Consider the following 24,141-nt stretch of genomic DNA (forward strand, 5'->3'; position numbering starts at 1 on the left):
TGGAAGTTTCAAATTTCCGCCTGGCATTCACTGCAACTCGCTGTCTTGCCTTTTCACAGATGCCCAAGCAATGTAGTGTCAATCCCATGCCCTCTCCCTCCTGCAGTTTCCTGACATTCGACGTCGAGAATGCCAATCGCCTATTTACTTAGGTACCCAACTAACAATTTAATGTGACCAGTTAGGCCATTATTGCTGGCGACGGTTGATGCCCATGTTAGTGAGCACCAGCTCGATGATGGCCCAGGCGCCCTTCGCGTGCTGGCGCCTATTTTCAATCCTCGTGAGCATATATTTATCTACGAGCAAATTGCAAGGGTGACTAACCGCCTTGGCCGGGCATCGAGGAACTCGTCAAACGCATCCTATGCCCTTTCAACGACATTCCACCATGCCCCTTCGCTAGTCCATCTGACCAGCTGACTTCGAGGCATGCTAAAGACTAAAGAAGATGAAATGAAATGAAAGTGACTTTTTGAATACCTACTACGGCACTGGGGTGGGCTCAGGAGCGGGAGCGGGAGCGGGGGCTGGGGCCGGCGGTGCAGGAGGTGGTGTTACTGCTGCTGCTGCTGCAACAGCAGCAGATGTTGCTCCTGCCATAGCTGTTGCTACTGTTGCTACTGTTGCTGCTGCTGCTGCTGCTGCTGCTGCTTCTCATACTGCTTCCGCGGCGGTAGCGGCGGCTGCGACCGCTTCTGCTGCCGCTGACGTCGGTGCCGATGGGACTCCTCGGCGGAAAGAGGTCGCAAACTTTGACTTGTGGAGGAAGACGCGACGTTGGTGAGTAGGGGCAGCCGGTGGTGCCGGGGGTGCCGGGGGCGCCGTGGGCGAGGGGGCGGGGGGATAAAGGGCAGGGCGCGCTTCTCTGCGCGCCTCTGAGTATTCATCTTTCTTAAAAAGTAATAGAAAAGAATAAGAAGATAAAAATAAAACAAGAAGAAGAGGATGAAGGAATAAGAAGCAGAAGAAGAAGAAGAAGAAGAAGAGGAGGAGGAGCGGGAGGGAGAGGACAGGCGGTCAAATAGTAAGAGGATCTCATAGTCAGGGCCCTACTACTGTTAGAGCCTTCCGACAGCTCCTCACCATAGCAGCTGCCCGGGACAGATGGCACCCAGTCAAGTGATGGTGGATAGAGCTTCATAACAAACCGTTGGGAAGCGACATCCAGTGAAGGCGTACCAATGTTCCTGACACAAGCTTTTATCATGGGAGTCGCTGCCTTTTCTGACTTTGTATGTTCACCTTCGCATCTCAAGAATGAAGGGTTCGTTAATGTGTTGGCGACCTTGCCCAGCATTGTCATAAATCAAGTGGACTTCACCCACGTAAATAGGTATGTATAAAGCCGTCTTTCCGCATCTGACGACAATGGCAGCCGGACAGGCTGTAGGTGAAATCGAGCCACCGACTTCAGGACAAACAGTGCCGAGATACACGGACTCAAACCTATCAAAGTAAAAGATTGATCAGCTTGAGGGGGATCCAAGCGCTCGTCTACTGAGCAATGCAGCATGGGCAAGATAGGTGTAACTTGGAATTGCAGGAACGTTCAAATATGCCCATGGCGATGAACCCCGGCTATAAGGACATGACCAGCCATGTGGTCTTGAAGATCAGATACAAATATGAGCTTAGTGCGCCATGGCATTCTCAAACAGAGTCCTCAGCTGGTCCCTCTCCCTCTCCACATCCTCTTCTAATCCCGGTGCAAGCATAAGCACCCTCCTCTGCGGCAGCGTGCCCTCGACGAGCCCGTCGATATCCTCGCTCTTGAATCCCAGCGCACTGATGCCGGCGGGCTGATCACCCAGATCGGCAAGGAACTTGGCTAGCGCATCGCCGAGCACGGCGCCAGCATCCTCCTTCCTGACGCGTGAGACATCAACACCAAAGGCCTCTGCGGCAGCGAGGTGGCGCTCGGGGTTCGAGGGCCCCGTGAAGCGGAAGACAGTAGGGGCTGTGACGGCGACACTGACGCCGTGGGGGATGAGGGGGTGGGGCACGTCATAGCCGGCGTGGACGTACTTGGCCGGGTTCTGGCCGGAGAGGGGGTAGGACATGCCGTGGCAGAGATGGACGCCAGCGTTGCCGAAACCAACACCGGCGAGGGTAGCGGCGAGGAGCATCTCAGACTGGGCCTCTGCATCGTCGGGATTGCGGACGGCGCGAGGCAGGTACTTGACGGTGCGCTGAAGGGCGTGGAAGGAGAAGACGTCACTGATAGGGTTGGCGCCTTGATAGGCCGGGCGGTTAATGGGGTTCGTGGGGCGGGGGGTGCGCTCCGTGTAGGGAATCGCAGTCCAGGACTCGAGGGCGTGGCACAGCACGTCGAGACCAGAAGACGCCTTGACGGCAGCGGGCATGGTGGCCGTGTTGAGAGGGTCACAGATGCCAAGGGTGGGTTTGAGGTTGCGGTGGGCGACACCGGTCTTTGCACGTTTGGAGACGAGGTCGAAGATGGCAGTGCCAGTCGTCTCGGAGCCGGTGCCGGCTGTCGTGGGAACGGCGATGAGGGGCTTCAATGGTTTGTCTACGGGAAGGCCGCGGCCCAGAGGAGCATTGACAAAGTCAAGGAAGTCGGCATCAGGGTAAGCGGTGTAAAGGTTCATCAGCTTGGCGGTGTCGATGACAGAGCCACCACCGACAGCGAGGAAGGCCGAGGGATTGTAGGGGCGAGCCCAGGCAATGGCTTCTTTCACAGAAGAGTCTTTGGGCTCGACGCGGCACTGATTGTAGACCTTGTAGTTGATTCCTTCACGGTCGAGAGACTCGCGGACTTGCTGCATGGCGACGAGACCATCGACCGTGGCGTCAGTGATGACGGCGACACGCTCGGCGCCCATGTTCTTCAGGTCGAGGCCGACCTCTTGGGTGCATCCAGGACCGAAACGAATGGCAGACGCGGCCATCTCAAAGGCATACTCCTTGAGTGGCCCGGCAGTTGCGGCATAGCTGCGAGAGCTGGCGCTGGGGCTCGAACGGAGGGGGCGTGGTGTGATCTTTTGGTGATGGTGGTGGTTCGGGTTCGAATGGCAGGGACATGATGGAGGATGTGTGTATTGAATGGTGCGAAGGAGGTTAGTCGCACGCTTGGCAGCCTGAGAAGGTGTCAGGAGTGCGAGAGCACACAGAGGCCATGCCGTGGATGAGGAGAACTCACGTTAGGAAGCACTCTAAGTGAAGGAGGCATGGCGGGCGTTGGGAGTGGAAGGGATGTGCCTTTCTCGTCGTGTACAGTCTTTGACTCGGTGCCTGTGCCAATTGACCTAAACGAAGAAGAGAAGATTCTGGATAATGATGCTCAAATCTGGGACCGTGTTGAAAGAGGAGGCTCAGGAAGGTGTATCATTGAAGTGGAGGGGTGGTAAAAGAAGGAAGTGTGGTGGGAATCCCTGTGACGGAGACGAGGCGGACATCACACGGAAGGTCCTGCCCAGTGTCAAGGCCTCCGATCGTAGGAGGGGGGGAGCTACGGTACAGAGCGCCATCTAGGGAGCTCCGGGAGCGTCAGGGGATCTTCCAGGCGGTGTCTGCGGTCCCGTCTTCCTTCCCCGCGTCATTCCCCACCTCTGTTCGTGGGGAATGATGCTGCTTCGCTCCTTCCCCAAGACCGACGGCTGGAGCCTCGGCTGTCAAGTGCTGACATCATCAACCCATCCAATCGTACGTCGCACACGCAACCCTGTTTCCCGTGCACATACATTCGTAACGCGTTCGTGGCCGTTCCTGCAACCCTTCAACAGCGTCCAGTTTTACCCGTTTGGGCCAGCTCAACAGTGTCGCCCCATATTTGCCATCGCAACTCTTGCCCTGTAAGACGGGATCCTCGTCGCCTGGCAGCTTCAGCAGGTCAGATGGAGGATGCAGCAACACATGGTTCTCCGCCGGGGCCACTGGCATCCGTCTCCTGCCCGAACCCAGATCCTCCTCTGACTAGCTTCGACCGGTTGGATCTCCTCAAGGCCCTGAAGCAGCATACTGCAAGTTACGGCTTTAAAGTTACCATCCTAAGAACCAAGACCCGCCCCAATGGCGAGATCTATCGCGTGGTCCTTGTCTGCGACCGTGGTGGCCGCCCCAAACCCTCCCAGAGCCGTGGTATCCGAAATGCCAAATCTACAAAAACGGACTGTAAATGGTCCAGCGTCCTACTGCACACCGGCACAGAGTGGCTCCATGTACCGGGCCACTCCGTGCATAATCATCCTCCGCCGCTGAGCTTCGAGCCTCGCGACTCGGCGAGAAGCCGTGCAGAGGCCAGGAAGGCCGCCTCCACCCGCGTCCGCATACGTGCTGTCCTCCCCAACCTCTTCCTCGGTGCCTGGCCCCCAGGCCCCAAGAATTCCTTGACCGATGTGCCTGGCGTCCTCGTCTCGACGCACTCGTTGCATCCCATGTGGACTGTCAACACCGGCGTCACCTGCGTTCTGCCTCGGAAGGAGTGGTTCTCAGAGGCTTGCCATGCTGGCATCTTCCGCTTCAATGGTGCCGGAGAGATGACCGGCTCTCATTGGATCGCCGAGACGGGCCTCCTTAACTCGCCCATCATCATCACCAACACGTTGGCCGTCGGTGATGCTGTCAGGGGCGTGTACGAATATGCTGTAGAGCACCATTCCACTGAGAGCGGCGAGCTCAAGTCCTTTATGATCCCCGTCGTCGCCGAGACCTTTGATGGCTACCTCAGCGACATCTGCAAAATGACCGTCAAGTCGACAGACATTGTACGGAGCATCAACGAAGCCACCGATGCGCCAGTCAAGGAGGGTAACACTGGCGGCGGCACGGGCATGATCTGCCATCACTGGAAGGGCGGCACTGGTTCGGCTTCACGCGTGGTCCCGGGCCAGGATGCCGACGGTGAGCCCAAACCATACACCGTCGGTGTACTGGTCCAGGCCAACTATGGCAAGGCGGCGCACCTTCGCATTGGTGGTGTTCCTGTGGGACGGATCCTTCTGTTTCAGGGAGAGCAGGAGCAGGCGGCGCTTCTTCAAAGAGATGGGCAGTCGCCGCAGCAGGAGGGTCAGCAAGCACAGCAGCAACAAGCATCGGCAACGCAAGCGCCACAGCAGCAACACCATCAGACACAACAGATGGAACACCAAATGCAGCAGCAAGAGCGGCGTCAGCAACAGATTATAGAGCAACAACGACAGCAGATCATCCAGCAGGAGCAGGAGCATATGTTATTTCAAGAGCAGCAACAACAACGTCGTCAGCAGGAGCGTCGACAGGAGGAGCAGCAGCTTCAACACGAGCAGCAAGCTCGACGGCGACAGGAACAGCAGCAGCCACTGGGCCAAGAGCAACAACAGCAGGGCTCCGGACCTGTGCAGTCATCAGTCAATGCCCCGCAGATACAGGAGAACCAGACACAAGAACGTCCAACAGAAGAAGACTCCGAAATGGAACTCGATGATGACGACGATGACGACGCTGATAATCCCCAGTCCGCCGCAGACGCCCAGATTCAATCTCAAGTCCTCGATCAGTACCACAACTGGCAAGCCCATGTCGCCGCCCACAAGGAGCGCAAAGACGGCAGTATCATCGTGATCATTGCCACCGATGCTCCTCTTACGCCAACTCAGTGCGAGCGTCTCGCTAAGCGCGCGACCGTCGGTCTCTCCCGCGTCGGCGGCTACGGACACAACCCATCCGGCGATCTTTTTCTTGCCTTTTCCACGGGAAACCATGTTCCCGTGCAAACGTTGGCAACGGACGGCTCGGATGCCTTTAACTCGTACAAGGCAAAAGCGCTGAAGCTCGAGGCTGTCGATAATGCAGGCATCAATGGACTTTTTGAAGCAGCGGCGGACGCTACGGAAGAAGCGATTTACAACTCAATCGTCATGGCAGATTCTATGGAGGGTTTCAAGGGGAGGAGGGTTGAAGGCATTCCCGTCCAGAAGCTGAAGGATATCATGTCCCGATATCTATGAGACGGTGGACTATAGACGTTGTGCCTGGACTTGAAATGTGGGCTTGATCTTCCACGCGCCATGGCGACAATCTGAGGTTAATTCCATCGACGACCCAGTTTCCACTTTTCATGGACTTTGCTACTCCATCTTTTGTCAGTTTCGCCATCTGCATCGTCGAAGCGGATGATGTTTCCAACCAAGCCACGGCAGATCCGGCCAGCTGCTCACACCTGTGATCATCTCACTACCGTGATTACCCGTCAAAAACTTCGCAAACTTCGCAGATGAGCTCTCGAAGCAAAAGATTTGGTCAGAACTAAAACTAAACATTGATGAGGACGAGACTCGAACTCGCGCGGGTTGCCCCACCAGGAAATCTGTTAAGGAGACCTTAACCTGGCGCCATAACCAACTCGGCCACCTCACCGGATATTGTTAAAGGGCGCCTTGGCAGGTGGGTTGATGATGCTAGATTGTGGGTAGAGATGATACTTGGTTAGTTTAATTCACCTTACCCAAGTAGTGTGAGTACTGGCGAGGTAGTGTTGGAAATAGTGCGGCTATTTGTATCGGTACTGAGCCCACTGTTGCCTTGTGCGGTGTTTGAGGCTATCCCTATTCGTCTCCTCCGTAGGCAAGAATCATCGGCAACGCACAAGAGGCAATGTACGTCGAGGAAGTCGACTGATAGCATCCAGTCTTCCGGTTTCATTCATGGCACACTATTTGCGATGTCTAAGCCTCCTCTCCCACTTTGCCCTCGACTTGAAGGATACTGGCCATAGCCATCACGGTGTCGAGCATGCTCCTCCATTTCTCGTCAGGGGCTCTTGATTCCATCTCATCTGCCAATAGGTCCTGTTCACGCAGAATCCTTCCACATGCATTATCAAGCCGGTTAAGCATCCGCACGATTGTCTCGGAGGTGCTTGTCGCCTGCTTCTTCTTCTCCTCCGGCCCGGAACTCTTTACTTTGAGCTTGATCATTGAATCCAAGAAACGCCTTGAATCGTCGAGCTGATGATGAAGGTCCTGCAGGGTAGAGTTGGCGTAGACAAGCTGATAAGCCCCGCAGCTTGCATATGGGGTTCCGGTGTGGCCGTCCTGCGCACCCCGATCTTCGCCATTCGAGCGAGACGGAAACGGCGGAGTCTGTAATTCTGAAAGTCGACGGCCGATAGGAGACCTGGGACTGGCAGGGATCTCGATATGCAAGCTTTCCCGTCGGTCGACGAGGCGCTTCTCTTCGTCAAGCCGCATCTGCCGCAAAGAGCCCAGAAGACTTTTCTCCCACATGCGAAATCTCGTTGATTGTGAGACACTCTGCTCAGTATTGTTCCCAGGCTTGCAGTCGCTGGAGTCGGGTTTAGGGCGATTTGAGTTGCTGCCACAGGCCAGAGTTGCCAGCTCCGACGATGGCATTCGTGAGACAACTGATCCTCGACGGCCAATACTATTTTGAGGCTCCATATTTGCCGGTCTGGAAGATCTCAAATGAATTGGCTTGGGGATCGACCCTTTGCGGATACGGTCGTTCTCGCCTGGTCGATCCAAGTCACCATCGTGGAATGCTGTCGAAGCCCAGATCAGCATCAGGATACAACAGGGACGTTATGAAGACCAACCTTGTACTGCTGCTGCGAGTGCGTCCATTCCCCTCTCAAGCATGCGCGTCTCGGAACCCCGTGTCGAGACGGAGTCCCTTACCCAATACTCATTCTCGTCAACCTCAACGACCGTTTCGAGCATCAAGGCAGCTGCTGGCAACGTATGTGCTTTTGAAGCTAGAGAAGAAGACATTGGGGCGAGGAACTCATTGCCAACAAAATACGGGAAATGATTTTATAGTATTCCGACCACTGGCGTCAGGGAAGCGCTAAAGCGCCCGTGATCGCCCAACCTGAATGACGATCTCACGGTGTGGCCATGTTGTTGTATCCCGCCTGAAACCAAGAAGACAAAGAGATAGACTGATTATGCGGTCAAGAAAAAAGCGGTCAGCTGAAGTGTGGAAATTCACGCTCACTTCCCTTTCAACTGGAGGACAAGCAACTGAATGATAGATATGCAGCCAACTTGAGAGGTGATACATCTCTCAGGGGTGGCACGTTGGCGTCTCATCACTTGTCAGATACTAAGAAGTGAGACCACCCGAAGGGAATGCGCCGCGCACCTGGGGAGTCTGCTGACCCAGGAAAAGAAGTTCTTCGCAGATGAAATGATGATTGGGAGGGAAGCGGCTGGCTCATACATGAGGTCGACTATCTCAGAGCAATGATTGATGAATTTTGTTTTTGAGACACGAAGCATGTATTTCCGATTAGTCTAGTGGTTAGGATATCGGCTTGTCACGCCGGGGACCGGGGTTCAATTCCCCGATCGGAAGAACTTTTTGGTTGGCTATGACCACAAATTACCAGCCTTTAGCCACTTATCCATGGCCTATGCAGAACAATGTCTTGTTCCCCTGTAGTCAACGCGAGCAAGATACTGGTGGGTGTATACCTAAGTTCTGGCTACAGGGAATGTTCCTGTTCACGGATCAGGCGATCATCAATTTGAACAATCGCCATCGTATAATGTCTGCTACTCCTGAAAAGCTGTGGCCTGGTTAGAAAAATATGGATCACGAGACTGCTTGGCGAAAGACTCGACAGAGTTTCAAGAATCTGCCCCCAATGATTGGTGGCCGAGGCACCTTTGTGCTTGTGGCGATGAATTGCTCGTCTCTCTGCATCCAGATGCCACTACCTTGAGAGCTGCTACTTGGTTACAAAGGTTTGTGTCAACATGTGAAGGAAGTCGCAGGAAACTGAAACGAAATCATGTAAAGAAGGTTGTGTTGTACCAGCAGGTATAGCATACCCGATCTCCACGCCATTTCTGCCCAGAGCCTCAGTTCACGATGCCACCCGACCAATCGCCTCCACCATATCAGCCTGAAGTCCGCCCAACAGGAGAGATAACGGAAGAGGAAGAACTTGCGAGAAACTACCCAGATGCACTCTATTATTGCAAAGTGCCCCAACACGAGGATGATAACATCCGACTCCTTGGAGACATGGAGGTGAAAAACCGCCGGATTGCCTGGTGGCTGTCGGTGAGGCGCCGTTTCGGCCTACGTTTCAATCTTCCCAATATTTTCCTGCCCAACATTTCGCATGTACCACCGATCCGCGATTGGGCCATGCTGTCAGAGTCCTATCATGTGGCCGACGACTTTCGGCACCCCCTCCGGCAACCATATTCTCCTTGGGCCATCCACCTCAGAATTTTGACATGCCATGATGTTTTTCAAAACATCCATCGACATGATGAGGCCCTAAGGCAGTGGCAAAATTACCAGATAAGAGACGACGAGGAAACTTTTCTGACGCATTCATCACATCGACTGGTAGGGAAGGAACCTGAGTGCTGCCAAGATCATATTGGGCCTTTTTGCAACTCATTCTTTGTGGGCCGGCGCATTGTCTTCTCTCAAAAGACGGACACGAGAGACCCCCGTTTCTTGACGGGGGGGTGGCTCATTGTTGCCTACGTCTGGGGTGAAAGTTTCGAATGGCTGAGGACTGTGGACGTGAGGAAACTCATCTCGTTCAATAACGCGTACTGGTAAGTTGACACGAGATGCTGCCGTGAAAACCACATAACTGACATGCAACCGGCAACAGCATTCGCGGGTATGCGAGAGGATACGGAGATCCGACAGGATACCAAGGCGCATCGTGGAATATGTTCTACAGTCTCGACCGCAGTGGCGACTCACCTCCAAGAAGTGGCACGATGCATCTTGAAAGCTTACTCCGAATATACCTGCCCCCTCCCGACAGTCAAGGCATCTCTGTTACGGAGATAGTCGAAGAGATGTGCCTTATCATGGATACGGATTGGCGACTTATCATCGCCCGCCGCGGAGAGCAAACAGATTGGTGAAATGCTGTTGAAGAAAGATGTTTACGACAGGCTAAGTAGAATTCGCAGTACTGTCCGCAGTTTGAATCATAGCTTGCCACAAATCTGAGGAAACAGGCTGATCCGCCCATTCAACAAAAGCACATCAGGACCGTGATCGCTCCTTGGGCGTCTCGAAAACTGCTTCTGCGCTAGGCAGCACGTTGTATGATGTCTACCTCCTATGTGTGCTACACCCATTCCTTAGCTGTTTGCATGCCAATAAGTCTCATAACGATTGAAATTATGCGATAGGTTACCTAGAGCAGCCTAGGGTGGAGATCAAGGCATCAAGAGAAGGCCCTACCCGTCGAGCTTGTCACGTAGTCACAGGTTAAAACATGATTGAATCTGAGTCTGTATGCAGGCTTGTTGAAATATCCTACGTAGAATGATGTGACAGGGGATTAAAAAAATATGACCAAGAAAATGAACGAGCAAGAGTAAATTGCTTCACATGCAGATCAACATCTAGTACACCTCCAGCACGTAGCGGCCCTCGTCCTTGAGCTTCTCAATCTCGTTCCTGGGGTTGACCTTCTTGCCGTTGAGCTTGCCCTCGTAGGCGATGGCCTCCTTGAGCACGTCGGTGACGTCGGGTACGGGCCAGGTGGGGCCGCACAGGTAGAAGCTGCCCTCGTCGCGGATGTAGCTCTGCACAATGTCCTTGATGCTCTCGCGCATGCGGTCCTGAATGTAGATCTTCTGGGGCTGATCGCGAGAGAAGGCGGCACCGAGAAGAGTGATGACACCGGCGTCCTGGTAAGCCTCCCACTCCTCTCCGTACAGGTACTCCTCACGCTTGTGGCGGGAGCCGAGGTACAGGAGGATGGAGCCAATCTCCTCGCCGCGGGCCTTCTGCATGGCGCGGTACTGGACAAAGGCGCGGAAGGGGGCGAGACCGGTACCGAGACCAGCCATGATGAGAGGTGCCTTGGCGGAGGTAGGGAGTTTCATGACCGAGGGCTTGACTGAGACAGTGACGGTTGTGCCGACGGGAAGGCGGGACAGGTAGCGCGAGGCATGACCCCAGCGGGTGCGGCCGCGAGTGTCAACCCAGTCGACGACAACGATCATGAGAGAGACGGCGTTCGGGGTGACAGCCTGGGCGGAGGCGATCGAGTACTCACGGCGCTTGAGCGGGGCTACGATACGCACAAGGTCGTGGAACGAGGGGCGCGCCGACGGGAACTCCTGCAGAACATCGACGTATGTGAGCGTGTCCTCGTCAGAGCGCTTCTTGAAGTCGACAGCACCCTCGGCGCCGCCAAGGACGCGAAGTTGCTGAGCCTCCTTCTCGTCCGAAGCGAATTCGGCGAGGGACTCGTAGAAACGCTTGGGAGGCTTGCCAAGCACGTCGATGTTCTGCTTCAGGGCCTGGTAGACAGTGCGAGTGTCGAGAGCGGCGGCATCCTCGCGCGAGGGCACCTGCACAATCTCATCCGAGTTGAGGCCGTACCACTTGATGAAGGCCTGGACCTCCTCGTCGTCGTTCTCGGCGTGGATGCCGAGAGCCTCGCCGATCTTGTAGGTGACGCCAGAGTCGCCAAGGTCAAACTCAATGTGGAAAATGTTACGGTCGTATGTCTCCGGGGTAAGGCGACGGTTCTCCTTGACGGTGACGGTGTGCGTCTTGACAGAAAGCTCAGGGCGCAGGGTCGCCTTGGTGCCATACGCCTCCTTGAAGGCGAGACCCTTTGCGGCAGCCTGCCAGTCGACAAGCCGGGCAACCTCGTCAGCCACAAGGTCTTTAGCAGGCGCGAAGCTGTTAGTCTTGATGGTTGCGGGGAGCGAGGGCCAAATGTGGTCGGCAGGAAGCTCGGTGGTCTCGCTGGGAAGATCAAACTTGCGAAGCGTCACGTCGAGAGCATCAAGGATCTCCTGAAGCGAAGGCGACGAGCCCTCCGGCAGTAGCGAGCGGGCAACATCCTCGCGGGAAATGTCAGCGTGGGCAACCTCAAGGAAAGCAAATTCGAAGAGAATGCTGGCAGCAGACTCGTCCTCATCGAAGGCAGCCGACTGAGCGGGATCGAGAATGTAAATTTCGGCGCCCTTCTCGCGAACAGACTTGCGGACAAAAGCGGGGATTCGCTTCTCAACATCCTCGTCTTTGAACTTGGGAAGCTTGACCAGGATCTTGCCACCCTCCTTGACACCCTTGAGGATGTCAATGTCACGCAGCAGCTTCTCCTCGCCAACAGCAACGACATCGGCGTCCTCGATAGCATAGGGAGCATCGATGGTCTTCTTGGAGCTGCGAATGTCGGTACGAACAACACCGCCCTGGACGAGGTTGTCGTACTGCTCGCTAACATAGACGTTGCTAGTGGACTCGCGCGAGAGGAGGTTGCCAATGACGAAGGGAGAGTTGGCGGCGGCAGAGCTGTCGAGGTCCCAGAAAGTGTACTGCTTGGCATGGACAAGCGAGGGGAAGCGCTTAGCGGCAGCGCCGTGGCCCGAAACCTTGCCGAAGATATCGGCGACGCTCTGGGGCGTCAGGGGCTCGGAGGCGGCATACTTGACGTCAGAGACAGCAGGGTCCTGGTGGAACTTGCCAGAGAAGGCAATGCTGGTCAGGACATCAGTGTAGAGAGTCGACTGAACTGTGGCATCATTGACGGCGAGCTCGTCACGGACCTGGCCGAGGACGGCAATGCGCTGGGTCGAGGCAGGGATGGCCTTGAGGAACGCCTCCTCGACGAAGGGGCGGTAGACGCGCACGTTAATGGTGCCAACCTTGGCACCGTCAGCAGCGAGGCGGCCGGCGACCTGCTTGGCGAGCTGCGCCTCAACGCTGCCAAAGACAACGAGGACAGTCTCGGCCTGCTTGTGGCCGTGGTACTCGAAGAGCTCGTACTCGGTGCCGAGCTCCTCGTTGAAAAGCCTGAGAAGCTCGACGATCTTGTCGGGATCCTCGAGGCTCTTGTTGAGGGTAGCGACTTCGTTGGAGATCTTCTTGTAGGTATCAGCAACGCCCTTCTTGTTGTTCAGAGCGCCAGAGGCCTTCATGGTCTCCTTGGCGAGCCTGACACCCTCATCGACACCCAGGGTAGGGGTCAGAGCAGTCATCAAGGTAGCGAGCAGGGCAGTGTGGCTGGACTCCTGGTCCTCGCCGTTACCGAGCTCACGGTTGACGATGCTCAGCAGATTCTTGACCTTGGAGGAGATGGCCTCGCGCTCCTCGGTAGCGACGGAGCCATCGGTGAGCTTGTTGTATACGTCAGCGACGCCGCTCTTGTTGAGCGCATCAACAACGCGCGAAGTCTCGCGAGCGAGCCTCACGCCGTCGTAGACGTGAAGAGTAGGGATGACGGCGGCCATGAGGGTGGCGAAGAGAGCCATATGCTGGGTCTCGTAGGCGCTGGTGCTGGAGACGAGGCCGAGACCAAGCTCCTCGGCGGTGCGCAGGGCGCTCTCGTACTCGGGGAGGAGGCCGTTATGGGCATCGTAGTCGAGGGCAGCGATGTGGGCGACAAAGGGCGAGGCAACACCGTACAGCAGGCTCAGCTGATCGAGAGCACCGCGAAGGCTCTTCAGACTCAGGCTGGGAGCCAGAAGAGTCTGAGGCACATGGCGCTTGGACATGTCGAAGTCGGGGCTGAACATGTAGCCAAGCGCGAAAGCGCCGGCGCCGGTCCTTGTCTGGAGCTGAACAACATCGGTGTGCTCACCGTATATGTTCTTCTCCTTGGCCTCAGCCCAAGCGCGGGCGGCGACATCAAGGTCGAAAGTGGGGGCCGAGTAGCTGAAGATCTTGTCGGAGAGGAGGTAGGCGACCTGCTGAACAAGCAGCTGCGCAGTGACATAGGTCGGCCCCGACACGGAGGCGAGCGAAACCTGCTGGCCGAAGGGCAGGGCGGACGAGGTCTTCTCCTTGAGAGGAGCGTCTTGTGCGGGAGACATGATGTCGGGCGGGAGATGGTCCTTGATGGGTGTGAGATCGAGGTCCGGTGTGGGACGAGAAAGAAGAACAGAGATGGCTAGTCTGTCCAGTAGAACCCAGGCGAGGTAGAGCAGAAGAAACGAGGCTTGCTGCTCAATCTGGTAGCAGAGGCCTGGAACCTGAAGAGAAAGTAATTCGAACAGGAAGTGAAAAGTGATTTGCATACAACAACCAAACCCAAGGTGGAGGGGGAATGGCGAGAAAGCAGACTCGGAGCTGTCGACTTTGCTTGGGTGTCAAGAAGCAACGACGCAACTCAGACCTGAAAGGCTCTGTAGGTCTCTAGAGATGTAGAGTCCAGACGAGAGAGGGTTCAGAGAGGGACAAAGAGGTGAGAGGAAAAAGATGTCGAGAAAAAGGCCCAGACGCGATCCAGTCGATTAATCAAGAGGCAAGCGGCCGGGAATCGCACCGGAGAAGCTCTGGTCTGCACTCCACAAACCCACTCTCACCCTCGTCCTCTTACCGGAAACGAGCTCCGTTCGGGCAGAGGCATGGGTGGGCGATGAACTTTTTTCATGGTCCATGATGGCGTGCTAGGAGGCTTTGGGGGTTCTCGCTGCGAAAGTCGGACATTGTCAGTGGCCAAGACTCTTTCCCAGCGCAAAACGTCGAGATCACGCAATTCCCGCTAGGCCGCAACCGGCTAGAGGAATGCTGGGGTGCGAGGAAGGAGCCCCCGAGGACCCCCAAATTCCGTGGGGCCCATGTCTCAGGTCACGTGGTCGCATGCGGGATGTCCGTCAGCCGCTTTTGTCAGCGAAATTCCTCGTGAGGACACCCGACTAGGGGTTGGAATCATCATGCGCTCATTGGACAGAGAGATCTAACATCTCAGACGTCGTTGATACCTGACGCCGAGATATCTCCACAGCTACACAATAGCATTGTTCCGGACGCTTGTGAAGGATGCTCCGGCTCAACCAGGTTATCGGCCTTAACTTGGCAAACGTACTTCTTGGAACATCGCTCATGTTCATGCTGTTCGCCAATGACTAAGACTGGTCGCCATGGTCCTCATGCTAGGTAACTCCAATAACGCCTAGCATCCACTGTGCTACTCCCGCATCTGCCGCACGTTCAGGTTGATCCGCTTGTTCTTCATCCATCCTTTCCAGCCCTCATACTTTTCCTCCTCAGCCGGCCAGTCCTGCAGCCACTCTGGACACGTTCCCTTGAGCACCTTGGGCACACCGTGCCATGCAAATCTCGCCTCCTGCGTCATGTAGATGGCGTCCCCTGACCTCAGCCTCAGCAGCAGATATTCTTTGCCCTGGGCCTTAACCTCGTCTGGAATGGCGCCCACGCCGTTGGGCGCAATCATGAAGAGCCCGTCGCACCCGAAGCTCAAGCTCACGAGCCCTCTGTCCGTCTCCTCGCTGACGTCGCGGTGCATCATCATCGTGTCGCCGGGTGTGTAAAAGTTGACTATGGCCGCCTGCGCACGCGTCTCGGGGAAGAGATCCTCGAGAAAGTTTGCAATGTCCGGCGGGAAGACAGGCGGCTCCTCGCCGGGGTATATACGGTTCGTCCAGTCGTACTGTCCGCCGAGGGTCACCCAGTGCAGGCGGCGGTCAAGAACCTGCTTGATGGAAAGGGGTTTGTGTACAGCGGGGTCCTTGGGTGTGAATATCGGTGCTGGGTCTGGCGGGTATGAGAAGAAGGACCTATCTTCGTCTGTGTCTTGACGATAAGGGACCTCGTAAAAGGGGTGCATGTTTGTCATGTGATGGGGGACGCTGAGGTCACGATGGACCATGAGGGAGATGAGGGACTTCTGAACGGCTGGGGGGACCAGGTCGGGCACGATGAGGAGGCCTTTGGACAGTCAGTTTCGCGAAGAGGCGGCAAGGAAACTTTGCCCACTGACCTGGTAGCAATGGGTGGTATAGTATGGGAACATCCCGTATTGTCGAAGGGTCGATCGGCTCGGGGTGGACTGATGCAAAAGCGCTGACCACCTTTTCGGCGGGGATGACACCGGCGACCTTGTAGTCTTTTGCCTGACCCTCAGACCTGGGGTCATCAATATCTGGGTGGTTGCGCAAGTGGAAGGCCTCCAACTTGGAATAGCTCTTCCAGGAGGCCCTCATTTCTTCGGATGGCTGTTCATGAGCGTCGAGCTCAGTAATGGTCGCCATGGTGGGGTCATGCGCTGGCCGTCTTTTTTTTTTTTATGAAGAGAGTTTAGAGGTGCAGTGATTCGGCATCAAGAAGGCGACCGGCGAATGCCCCCTGTATTTCAGTACGGTGAGGAGAGCCGTGTCTTTCTTTTCTGTCATCTGTGATCTGCCCACCGAATCGCGGGTCGTCTCACAGCCAGAACGAGCGAACGGACTTTCCATCCTTGACCCCAAGAAAAAAGAGTACACCCGTACCCCTCGTTGTGGCTCAGCAAGTCTTATCACAACAGAGATGGGCAACCGATAAGGCTCTGGGACCCACAGATCGCATCGGCCCCGCCACAACGCGAGCTGAATCAGGGCGACTTGGGCGCGTGTCGTGTCGACCAGTCCCTGCGTCGAGTCTTGTTTTCGTTCGAGGGCCCCGCCTCCACTGTAAACACTGTAAACAGCAACGACGCTACCCTGGGCGCTGTCTCGGGGGCACTTAGTGGACGCACCTCTGATGCAGGGCGGGGGCTGCTGCCATGCACTTTGCGGTCAGCAAAGCAATTTCGACGACCTGGACGAAAGGGACGACAACACGAGCGAAACACCACCAAACTCCCACACCGCCAACCAAGCCCAACTCCCTCCCCAAAACGACAATACTAACGAGACAGGACCTGCACGACATCACGACCATCACAACCCCCCCACCTGCACTTTCTTCTCGCCCATGGATTGAAGCTGAGACCACGTCACATTCGGCCGCCCGATCTTCTTCTTCCATAGATACCCGTCGTCACCCCCCCCCCCCGTCCCGTAATCTCGTTGCCCCTCGTCCCACCACGACGCGCGCCTCACCTCGCCCTCAACGCCCCTGCAAACGCCTTCACCCCACTTCCCCTCGACGCCGCCCTGACAGTCTGGACGATCAATTTCATTCTCCGACGACAAGGCCCTTGCCGATTATCACCATACGCATCCCGTGAAGTTGATACACAATGGAGAACTACCAGAAGCTCGAGAAGATTGGCGAAGGTACAACCACCTTCCCTTGCTGCCATACGCACCCCCTTCCCTTGGCCGTCCCTCTGCTCCTTGCTGACCCGCTGCACAGGCACCTACGGTGTCGTCTACAAGGCTCGCGATCTCCTCAATGGAGGCCGCATAGTAGCCCTCAAGAAGATTCGCCTCGAGGCCGAGGACGAGGGTGTCCCTTCGACTGCCATTCGCGAGATCTCCCTGCTCAAGGAGATGCGCGACCCCAACATTGTCCGCCTCTTCAACATTGTCCACTCCGACGGCCACAAGCTCTACCTCGTCTTTGAGTTCCTCGATCTCGATCTGAAGAAGTACATGGAGGCCCTGCCCGTCAAGGATGGTGGTCGTGGCAAGGCCCTGCCTGAGGGCTCTTCTGAGGTCCTCTCGCGTCTTGGTCTGGGCCCGGCCGTCATTCAAAAGTTCATGTGGCAGCTCTGCGACGGCATTCGTTACTGCCACTCCCACCGCATTCTCCACCGCGATCTCAAGCCTCAGAACCTGCTCATCGACAAGGAGGGCAACCTCAAGCTCGCCGATTTCGGTCTCGCCCGCGCCTTTGGCGTGCCCCTACGCACTTACACCCACGAGGTCGTCACCCTGTGGTACCGCGCCCCCGAGATTCTGCTCGGTGGTCGTCAATATTCCACCGGCGTCGACATGTGGTCTGTCGGCTGCATTTTCGCCGAGATGTGCACCCGCAAGCCTCTCTTCCCTGGCGACTCTGAGATTGACGAGATCTTCAAGATCTTCCGGTAAACATCAGCTCTTTCCCTCTTGGTATCTTGCCATCCCGAAACAACCACTGACATGGAATAGCGCCCTTGGAACTCCCACAGAGGATGTGTGGCCTGGCGTCACCTCGTACGCCGACTTCAAGAGCTCTTTCCCCAAGTGGATCCGCGACGAGCGCCTGCCGCTGTGCACCAACCTCGACTCGGTCGGCCTTGAGCTGCTCGAGATGATGCTCATCTACGACCCCGCGAGCCGCATCTCCGCCAAGCAGTCTTGCAACCACCCGTACTTCGAGACCTACCCTGCCGCCCAGCAACAGCCCGCTCGCACCAATGGGTACCACTAGAAGCGACCCAATTACCCCAGCGGCAACAGCAGGCGCATCCTGCGCATCTAGCGGGGATGGTAGAAGACCTCGAACACGAGATGAGGGCCTGAGAAGCATGGGCAAGTGAGACGCAAACGCAGATATTCACCCCGTTTCCAGTAACATTGGAAGGCATTCTTTACTCTGGCTTCTGGATACCCCTGATATTTTTCTGGCTCGTCGCATCCTTGGCGGCGGCAGCAGTATTCTACGAGCCGAGCGAAGCAACAAAGTGCTCCGCTCATGCGACCTTGACACGAAATGGAAAATACGACGCGCGGATGGGCCTCTGTGATGCGAGGAGGAGCAAAGGAGCCGCTCAACACTTTGGCCATCTGTACAGCAGGCGTCTCGACAACAGTATGGTTTGTGGCCGACATAATAGGCAGGCGGCAGGCAAGGGAAAAGGGGTTCAGCGAGCAGCATCCGGCATCCGGCACATGTCAGTACGGGCATGCGGCGCTTCGCTCCGCGACGTTGGGGCATCGTGGTAAGGAGATCTGTCTCCTTTTCCTTTGTCATTAATGTACAGAATAGACGATGCACACGGACCACAGAGGGCACTTGGCAGGACAAGTTCTTTGCTTTCATACGATGGTCAGCCTTTTCCTCCGAAAAATGAGAAAATTATTCCCTCCCACCTGCCCTTTACCCCTTTTCCGCTCTTCGCGAACGCAATGTGAGGTCCACCGGGACAATTCACCAGTTTAACCCACCAGACAAGAACGTCAATTGCCCTTCTCGGCCCCTGACGTCTTTATATGTATGCATCTGGTATCGTTGGCCCCGTTTCAGTTTCGAGATTGCCCCATTCACGTTGAGACCACACCAGAAACCCCCCTCCCCGCTCCGAGGCACCTCTCATTCTGATAGGAGGGGCAGCAACATGGCATCTGGGACCCCGCGGTCCAGGCTCCCGGAAGCGTGGCAGGCGTCACTAGGAGCGAAGGCGTGGACAAAGTGGTCTTATGGCGGTCCGGAAGCGGTTGGGCCTGGGGCTAGAGCGTGAGGCGGATCGTTGCCATGTGCGGCTGCATAGCGTTGGCGGAGAGTGCCGTACGAGCAGGTTGAAATGGAGCAGGACAAGTGGTGCTTGAGGGGGGTGTCTTTTGGATCTTCTCGCTTTTGTGGAGGGTTTTCTTTCTTTGGGGGAGAGAAAAAAAGGGGGGACGAGGAAAAGGGGGGGGGGGAGGGGGGTTGTTTCCTTCTTTGACGTGGTGCCTGTGTAGGCGATGGGCACTCGGGGTCCAGCCTTCCATTGTTCTTCTCCGCTTGGCTTTTCTGTCTTCGGCATGGTCAGATTAGGGCCGGGGGGGTTTATGCGACCCGGATCGGCGTGGGAGTGTGCTTTGCTCGTGTGTGATGGCGAGCGTGGTGAGACCTGGACCCGGACTCTCCTGACTCGGTCGTTGGCGGTTTCGGGGGGAGGGCAGCTATGTGGTGAGCGGAGAGCCATGTGGCGGCGCGTGGCTTTCCCGAGTGGTTGGATGGCATGTCTGGGGGAGCACGAGGTGAGCGTACGAGATGGGTCGTCGTTGTAGGTGGACGGGTGGGTTGTCTGTCTAGCTGTTGGCCAATTCTCCGACCCTTCAAGGCTGACAAGGTTGTAGGAGGGTACCTACCAGGAGAGACACAACGGCCAGGGTTCATGCCTCCTGGTAGCGTGAGATGCATCGTGATAACGAGAGTGCCTCCCCCAACGGAGTGCTTCCCTCGGACAACGGGAGGAATGCTAGTCGACAACAATCCCTAGCAAAGAGCACACCCGCATCCAGCACCACACAGACGGCACTCCATCGGTAGGGCAGACACAGCAAAGCACCGATGAACATCACAGCGCACACGGAGCTAGGCATCACACGTAGCAGCATCGTCGACTCATCACGAACAATCACACCCTAGCATCTGCCGAGACCTGGTCCCAGAACCGCGCACCTGGGCCCCGACTCCCCGACGCCATGCTGCTTTCCCAATCCAATCTCTCTCTCCGTCCTTTCTAGTACGTCCACGTCAGGCAGAGCCTCTACCGTCCGCCGCAAGGAGCAAGAGGAGCGAGAGACAAAAGAAGCCCCTCCCGCATCCGTTGGATGGGTGACCGGGCCCCTAGACACCGTACCGTGCACCCCCCTACTCCACCCTTCCGCAAGCGGCCGGGTGGAGGCCCCCCCCCCGCACGGCGGACCCGGAAGACGCCAGCTGCTGCAGCCCGGAAGCGCGCAGCATGGCAGGTGGGTTAGAAGACCCCCCAAGGTCTCACCATTCTTTGAAGGTGAGCTTGAATCTTGGGGATGTCTCCTATCGCGGCAGGGTGGTTCTCCTGTTTTTGCGTTTCGCCGGTGGTTTCTGATGTAAGCGTGGCACCTCCGCGCACCGAACGGTCGCTTCAATACGCCACGGGTGACCGGATCCCTGGGATCGGGGTCCAGATGGGCGGGCTCTGAGGTGCCGAGAGGGTGGCTGTTCTTGGAGGCTTTTTTTTTTTACGCGTCATGGGCTGAGAATGCCAGAAATCTGGATCACGACGGACACTTGGCGTTCATACCAAGCTTGGTAAGGAAGGGCAGGCTAGCTTGGGGTCCGGGAATCTGGCTCGGTAGATGCAGGCTCATTTGACGAGGCTGGAAGGAATCTTGGGTTTGCATGTCGTTGCTTGGCTCACGCCCGAGGGAGGAATGTTTGAATTATGCGCCTTTGCGGTAAGCGAGCCCAATGAGCGTGTGGAGTTGGGGGATTGGCAGCGCACGAGCGCGTGTAGGCGCCGGGTTTGATCCCTCTGGCGTAAGCGACAGGATTTCTGCTGTCCTTGACGCCTGGCGGCCGCAGGCGGTCTGGAGGGGGTTCAGAAGGTGCATTATGAAGTATGATGAGGGTTGGTATTTCGGGAGGGTGTTGATTGACTGGGTAGACGGTGTGCGCTTGATGAAACGCAGCCGTGGTGGCAGCGGTAGGCTGAAGGATCTCGTCGTGGCCGGCGCTTATTTGCGCTTCTGGGGCTCGAGACTCGAGGCTCGACGCCTGACGCCCGACGCTCGACGCCCGAAGGCTCCAAGCTATTACCACTTGTCCGAAGCTTAAGCAGCAATGAAAGTAATTATCCACTTCGAATCCAGTCCATTTCTTTTTATGGTTGTCTAGGTCAGAGTACAGAGATAGCCTCGTCGTTCCGCCGACGGTGCACATTCCTCCAGCCTGCCTGGTGACATCGCCTGTGAGAATGGAAGTCAGCCTTGATCGCGGCGCAGAACGTCCCGTTCCTCGTCAGCATTTTTTTCACGAATTGCTGGGAGGCAGTCGATTGCCCGTTCAGGCTGTAGCTTCGATTACTGATGAATTTTCATGAACACTTGAAGGGTCAAATGATTACGCCACAGCCTGGCAACAGTAACAATGGCATTTGGTCTCTCAAGTCGTAATTTGCAAGTCCGACCCGATTGCAGCATGGCATATCGTGATCCTTGCATATAATCGTGCTTCCTGACGGAGATCACGACTGTACCACACCCAGTCGCCCTCCAGCCTTGAGTGTCACGATGCAGCTGGTGCTACTCAGCCAGCCTCAGTCGTGTGACATTCTTTCTGTAACGGGCTCTCGAAAGTGAAAAGACCATCGCGTGATCAAGTGGCTATTATGCTTCTGCTCTGTCTTAGTCGTTGCAAGTTGGGCGAGGATTGTTGAGCGGGGATATGTACCAAAGGTCAAGCGAATACTTGGTCGTGCAATTCGGGCCATTTGACACAGCCTTGCTCTGAGTAATTCTCTGCTTTTCAGCCCAAATACCATTATTTGAGTAAGGTGGGCTTACTAAGAAAATAGCTGGTATCCATGGTGTTGGGTGTGGGAATTGTATAATCAAGCATCAATCATTGCTAAATACTGCCCTGTACAAGCACCTCTGCCGTACAGCAGACGAGATGGTGTACCGGCTGCCTGCAAAGAGTCGCTCCTCTGCCGCGCAACAGGACTCACCTTCTGAGTTCTACTGCTGATCACCCTTTCAGCATACACCGAATCACAATCGCGACCGAGGAGGGTTTCAGCTCTCTAGGCAGTAGCTTTACTGCCACGAGCATCGTGAACTACCATGCTCGACTCTCAAGCCACATGACATCCCCACCAGCGTGATAAGAATAGCTCCTCGCTTATCGCCTGTGCTCGGAGGCCAACCGCGACATCGGTCCCCCCGCACAAACCCGGACCCGCCCGACAAAACCCCGTCGGCCACGCACGCACGCGTTGCACCCAAATGCAGTGCATCCGGCGAGGCCGTGAATCAACCCACCAACCCGGACGTGCACACGGCTCAATGCGTCACATCACACATGGGCCAGAGGCACCCTGCCGGAGACGGACTCGCGAGAGACAAAGTCACGCACTTCGCCGAAACACAAACCAAAAAAAAAAAACACCCCTTGCTAAGCTGAGCAGTGCCTCCTTCCCATGCTGAACCAAGTCAAGGACACCAAAACAAGAACAACAGGAAAACAAGGTTTTCTCGTCAGGCCACTTTTTGTCGGCCTCGGCATGTAGGCAATGCTTGCGCATCGCGAGATTCATGACTGGGTGTGGTGCTGCTTTCCGCTGGGGAGCGAGACAAAGAACGCTACTCGCGAGCTGATGATGACTTATCAGCTTGGGAACAGAGGCAGAGAGAGAGAGGGAGAGAGTGCACAGGCCCGCCCGGCAAGCCATGTATCCCCTGCTATTGAGCGCCCCTCCCAGCTCGGCTCTTTCGGTCCAAGCCACAGTCTGCATCGTTTCCCCAGCTGAGTAATCCCTGAAGGCGATCATCGACGCTGAACAGGGGAGCGAAAGTTGTGGCGCAGGCGCAGAGCTGGGCGTGAGAGGGGGTCCAAGACATTCGAGTGCATTCTGGCATGTGCCGGCGTGGCCAAAAGGCCTATTGTGATCTCGAGGATTGGGGCATGAGAGCAAATGCTTCACTTGGAACAACAGACACACGCAACAATAGAACCCCCCTTTACCCTTCGCATGACAAGCCCATCAGTCGCCCATTCCGCCCAAACAACCGCAATTTACCTCCCAAACCTGAAGGCACCCAAGACGAAACCCCCCTTCTGCACTCCATCACGAGACGGGCATCCCCCTCCCCCACCACCCCCGGCCGTCCACGTCCACCCACCACACGCGTCCCGTTACCACCCCCTTCTCGTACTCGAGAAAGCCCCCCTCCCCCCTTCCCTCTCCCCAAAACCTGGAACCCGAGACCCTAACAAGACCCAGACGCACCAGCCACATGCCCAGCCCGTACTCGCAGCGCCCCCGGGACGATTGGATGACAGTTCGCTGGGATGACTCGTCTCAGGGGTTCGCCTCAGTCCAATCAGGCCCCGCGGTCCATCTTTCAGCGGCCACTTCTCCGACACTTGTGGCGGGCCACTCCCCCCCCCTCTCCTCGTGCGGGACGTCCATTTGACGCTCCCCAAAGAGGGAAAGCTGGCATTGAGTCTCCGGCGGTGAGTGAGGCCTGGATCTGGGGAAGACAACGTTGAGGGAGCCTAGAACCCCCCTTCAGTGAAGGAGGGAGGACGACGAAGGGGTACCCCCGATGTCGTACTCTCCATTAAGCGTCAGGTTAGTCGATACGAGATTTAGCGAATCTGCTTGTGGAGAGGGAGGGAGAGAGGGGGCCCCAGAAGCAAGCACACTGCTGGGGTTGGATTCTGCTTCACGTTAGCAGCGAGAGCGGCTTTCGCCCTGCATCTGTCTATCTGCGCGTGCCTGATCTGAGGATCGAGTTGTACCACCTGGCTGCTGGGGCAAGATGAAAGGGGAGGGGGTGCCCTGGCCACGCAGCAGGCAGATGTGTGATGCGATGGGGGATTGAGCACGCGCATGGGCCATCATGCAGTCCCAGAGAGAAGGGGGGGGGGGGAGGGGTTGTGGTGATCTGGTCTTTCCTTCTTTCTGACCGTCACTCTTCTCTTTTTTGGGGCCTGGAGTGCTGTGAGTGATCGAGGTGCCGAAGTCAGTAGTGCTTGTGCACATGTGTTCCAGGGATGACCAGACAGGCCAGGCTGGTCAGGGGGGGAGGAAAAAGAGCTTAGGGT

General features: G+C 56.4%; 7 protein-coding genes and 2 non-coding genes across 9 annotated transcripts; 3 read left to right on the forward strand and 6 right to left on the reverse strand.

Moving 5' to 3' along the window:
• Positions 1 to 189: 189 nt before the first annotated feature.
• D7B24_003532 (uncharacterized protein) lies at positions 190 to 890 on the reverse strand (the record flags this gene model as incomplete). The annotated part of the gene is made up of 2 exons (XM_028637721.1): positions 190 to 268; positions 625 to 890. 2 exons carry the CDS (start codon positions 888 to 890, stop codon positions 190 to 192), a joined length of 345 nt encoding a protein of 114 aa, XP_028499277.1.
• Positions 891 to 1,634: 744 nt separating this feature from the next.
• ADHFE1 (Hydroxyacid-oxoacid transhydrogenase, mitochondrial) lies at positions 1,635 to 3,193 on the reverse strand (the record flags this gene model as incomplete). Its single annotated transcript, XM_028637722.1, has 2 exons — positions 1,635 to 3,101; positions 3,164 to 3,193. The coding sequence occupies 2 exons, from the start codon at positions 3,191 to 3,193 to the stop codon at positions 1,635 to 1,637; spliced, it is 1,497 nt and encodes a 498-aa protein (XP_028499278.1).
• A 664-nt stretch (positions 3,194 to 3,857) lies between these two features.
• Positions 3,858 to 5,948, forward strand: D7B24_003534 (uncharacterized protein; the record flags this gene model as incomplete). Its single annotated transcript, XM_028637723.1, has 1 exon — positions 3,858 to 5,948. The coding sequence occupies one exon, from the start codon at positions 3,858 to 3,860 to the stop codon at positions 5,946 to 5,948; it is 2,091 nt and encodes a 696-aa protein (XP_028499279.1).
• Positions 5,949 to 6,260: 312 nt separating this feature from the next.
• D7B24_003535 lies at positions 6,261 to 6,357 on the reverse strand. Its single transcript has one exon. It is a non-coding gene; the product is annotated as a tRNA-Leu (tRNA).
• Positions 6,358 to 6,665: 308 nt separating this feature from the next.
• Positions 6,666 to 7,730, reverse strand: D7B24_003536 (uncharacterized protein; the record flags this gene model as incomplete). The annotated part of the gene is made up of 2 exons (XM_028637724.1): positions 6,666 to 7,501; positions 7,556 to 7,730. 2 exons carry the CDS (start codon positions 7,728 to 7,730, stop codon positions 6,666 to 6,668), a joined length of 1,011 nt encoding a protein of 336 aa, XP_028499280.1.
• A 514-nt stretch (positions 7,731 to 8,244) lies between these two features.
• D7B24_003537 lies at positions 8,245 to 8,316 on the forward strand. Its single transcript has one exon. It is a non-coding gene; the product is annotated as a tRNA-Asp (tRNA).
• Positions 8,317 to 10,352: 2,036 nt separating this feature from the next.
• D7B24_003538 (uncharacterized protein) lies at positions 10,353 to 14,320 on the reverse strand (the record flags this gene model as incomplete). The annotated part of the gene is made up of 2 exons (XM_028637725.1): positions 10,353 to 13,943; positions 14,291 to 14,320. 2 exons carry the CDS (start codon positions 14,318 to 14,320, stop codon positions 10,353 to 10,355), a joined length of 3,621 nt encoding a protein of 1,206 aa, XP_028499281.1.
• Positions 14,321 to 14,881: 561 nt separating this feature from the next.
• Positions 14,882 to 15,965, reverse strand: D7B24_003539 (uncharacterized protein; the record flags this gene model as incomplete). The annotated part of the gene is made up of 2 exons (XM_028637726.1): positions 14,882 to 15,642; positions 15,695 to 15,965. 2 exons carry the CDS (start codon positions 15,963 to 15,965, stop codon positions 14,882 to 14,884), a joined length of 1,032 nt encoding a protein of 343 aa, XP_028499282.1.
• Positions 15,966 to 16,933: 968 nt separating this feature from the next.
• On the forward strand, positions 16,934 to 18,051 carry CDC28 (Cyclin-dependent kinase catalytic subunit; the record flags this gene model as incomplete). The annotated part of the gene is made up of 3 exons (XM_028637727.1): positions 16,934 to 16,970; positions 17,050 to 17,725; positions 17,790 to 18,051. The coding sequence occupies 3 exons, from the start codon at positions 16,934 to 16,936 to the stop codon at positions 18,049 to 18,051; spliced, it is 975 nt and encodes a 324-aa protein (XP_028499283.1).
• Positions 18,052 to 24,141: the final 6,090 nt, after the last annotated feature.

This window comes from Verticillium nonalfalfae (genome assembly GCF_003724135.2).
Source record: "Verticillium nonalfalfae strain VnAa140/NRRL 66861 chromosome Unknown scaffold_2, whole genome shotgun sequence".
NCBI classification, from domain to species: Eukaryota; Fungi; Ascomycota; class Sordariomycetes; order Glomerellales; family Plectosphaerellaceae; genus Verticillium; species Verticillium nonalfalfae.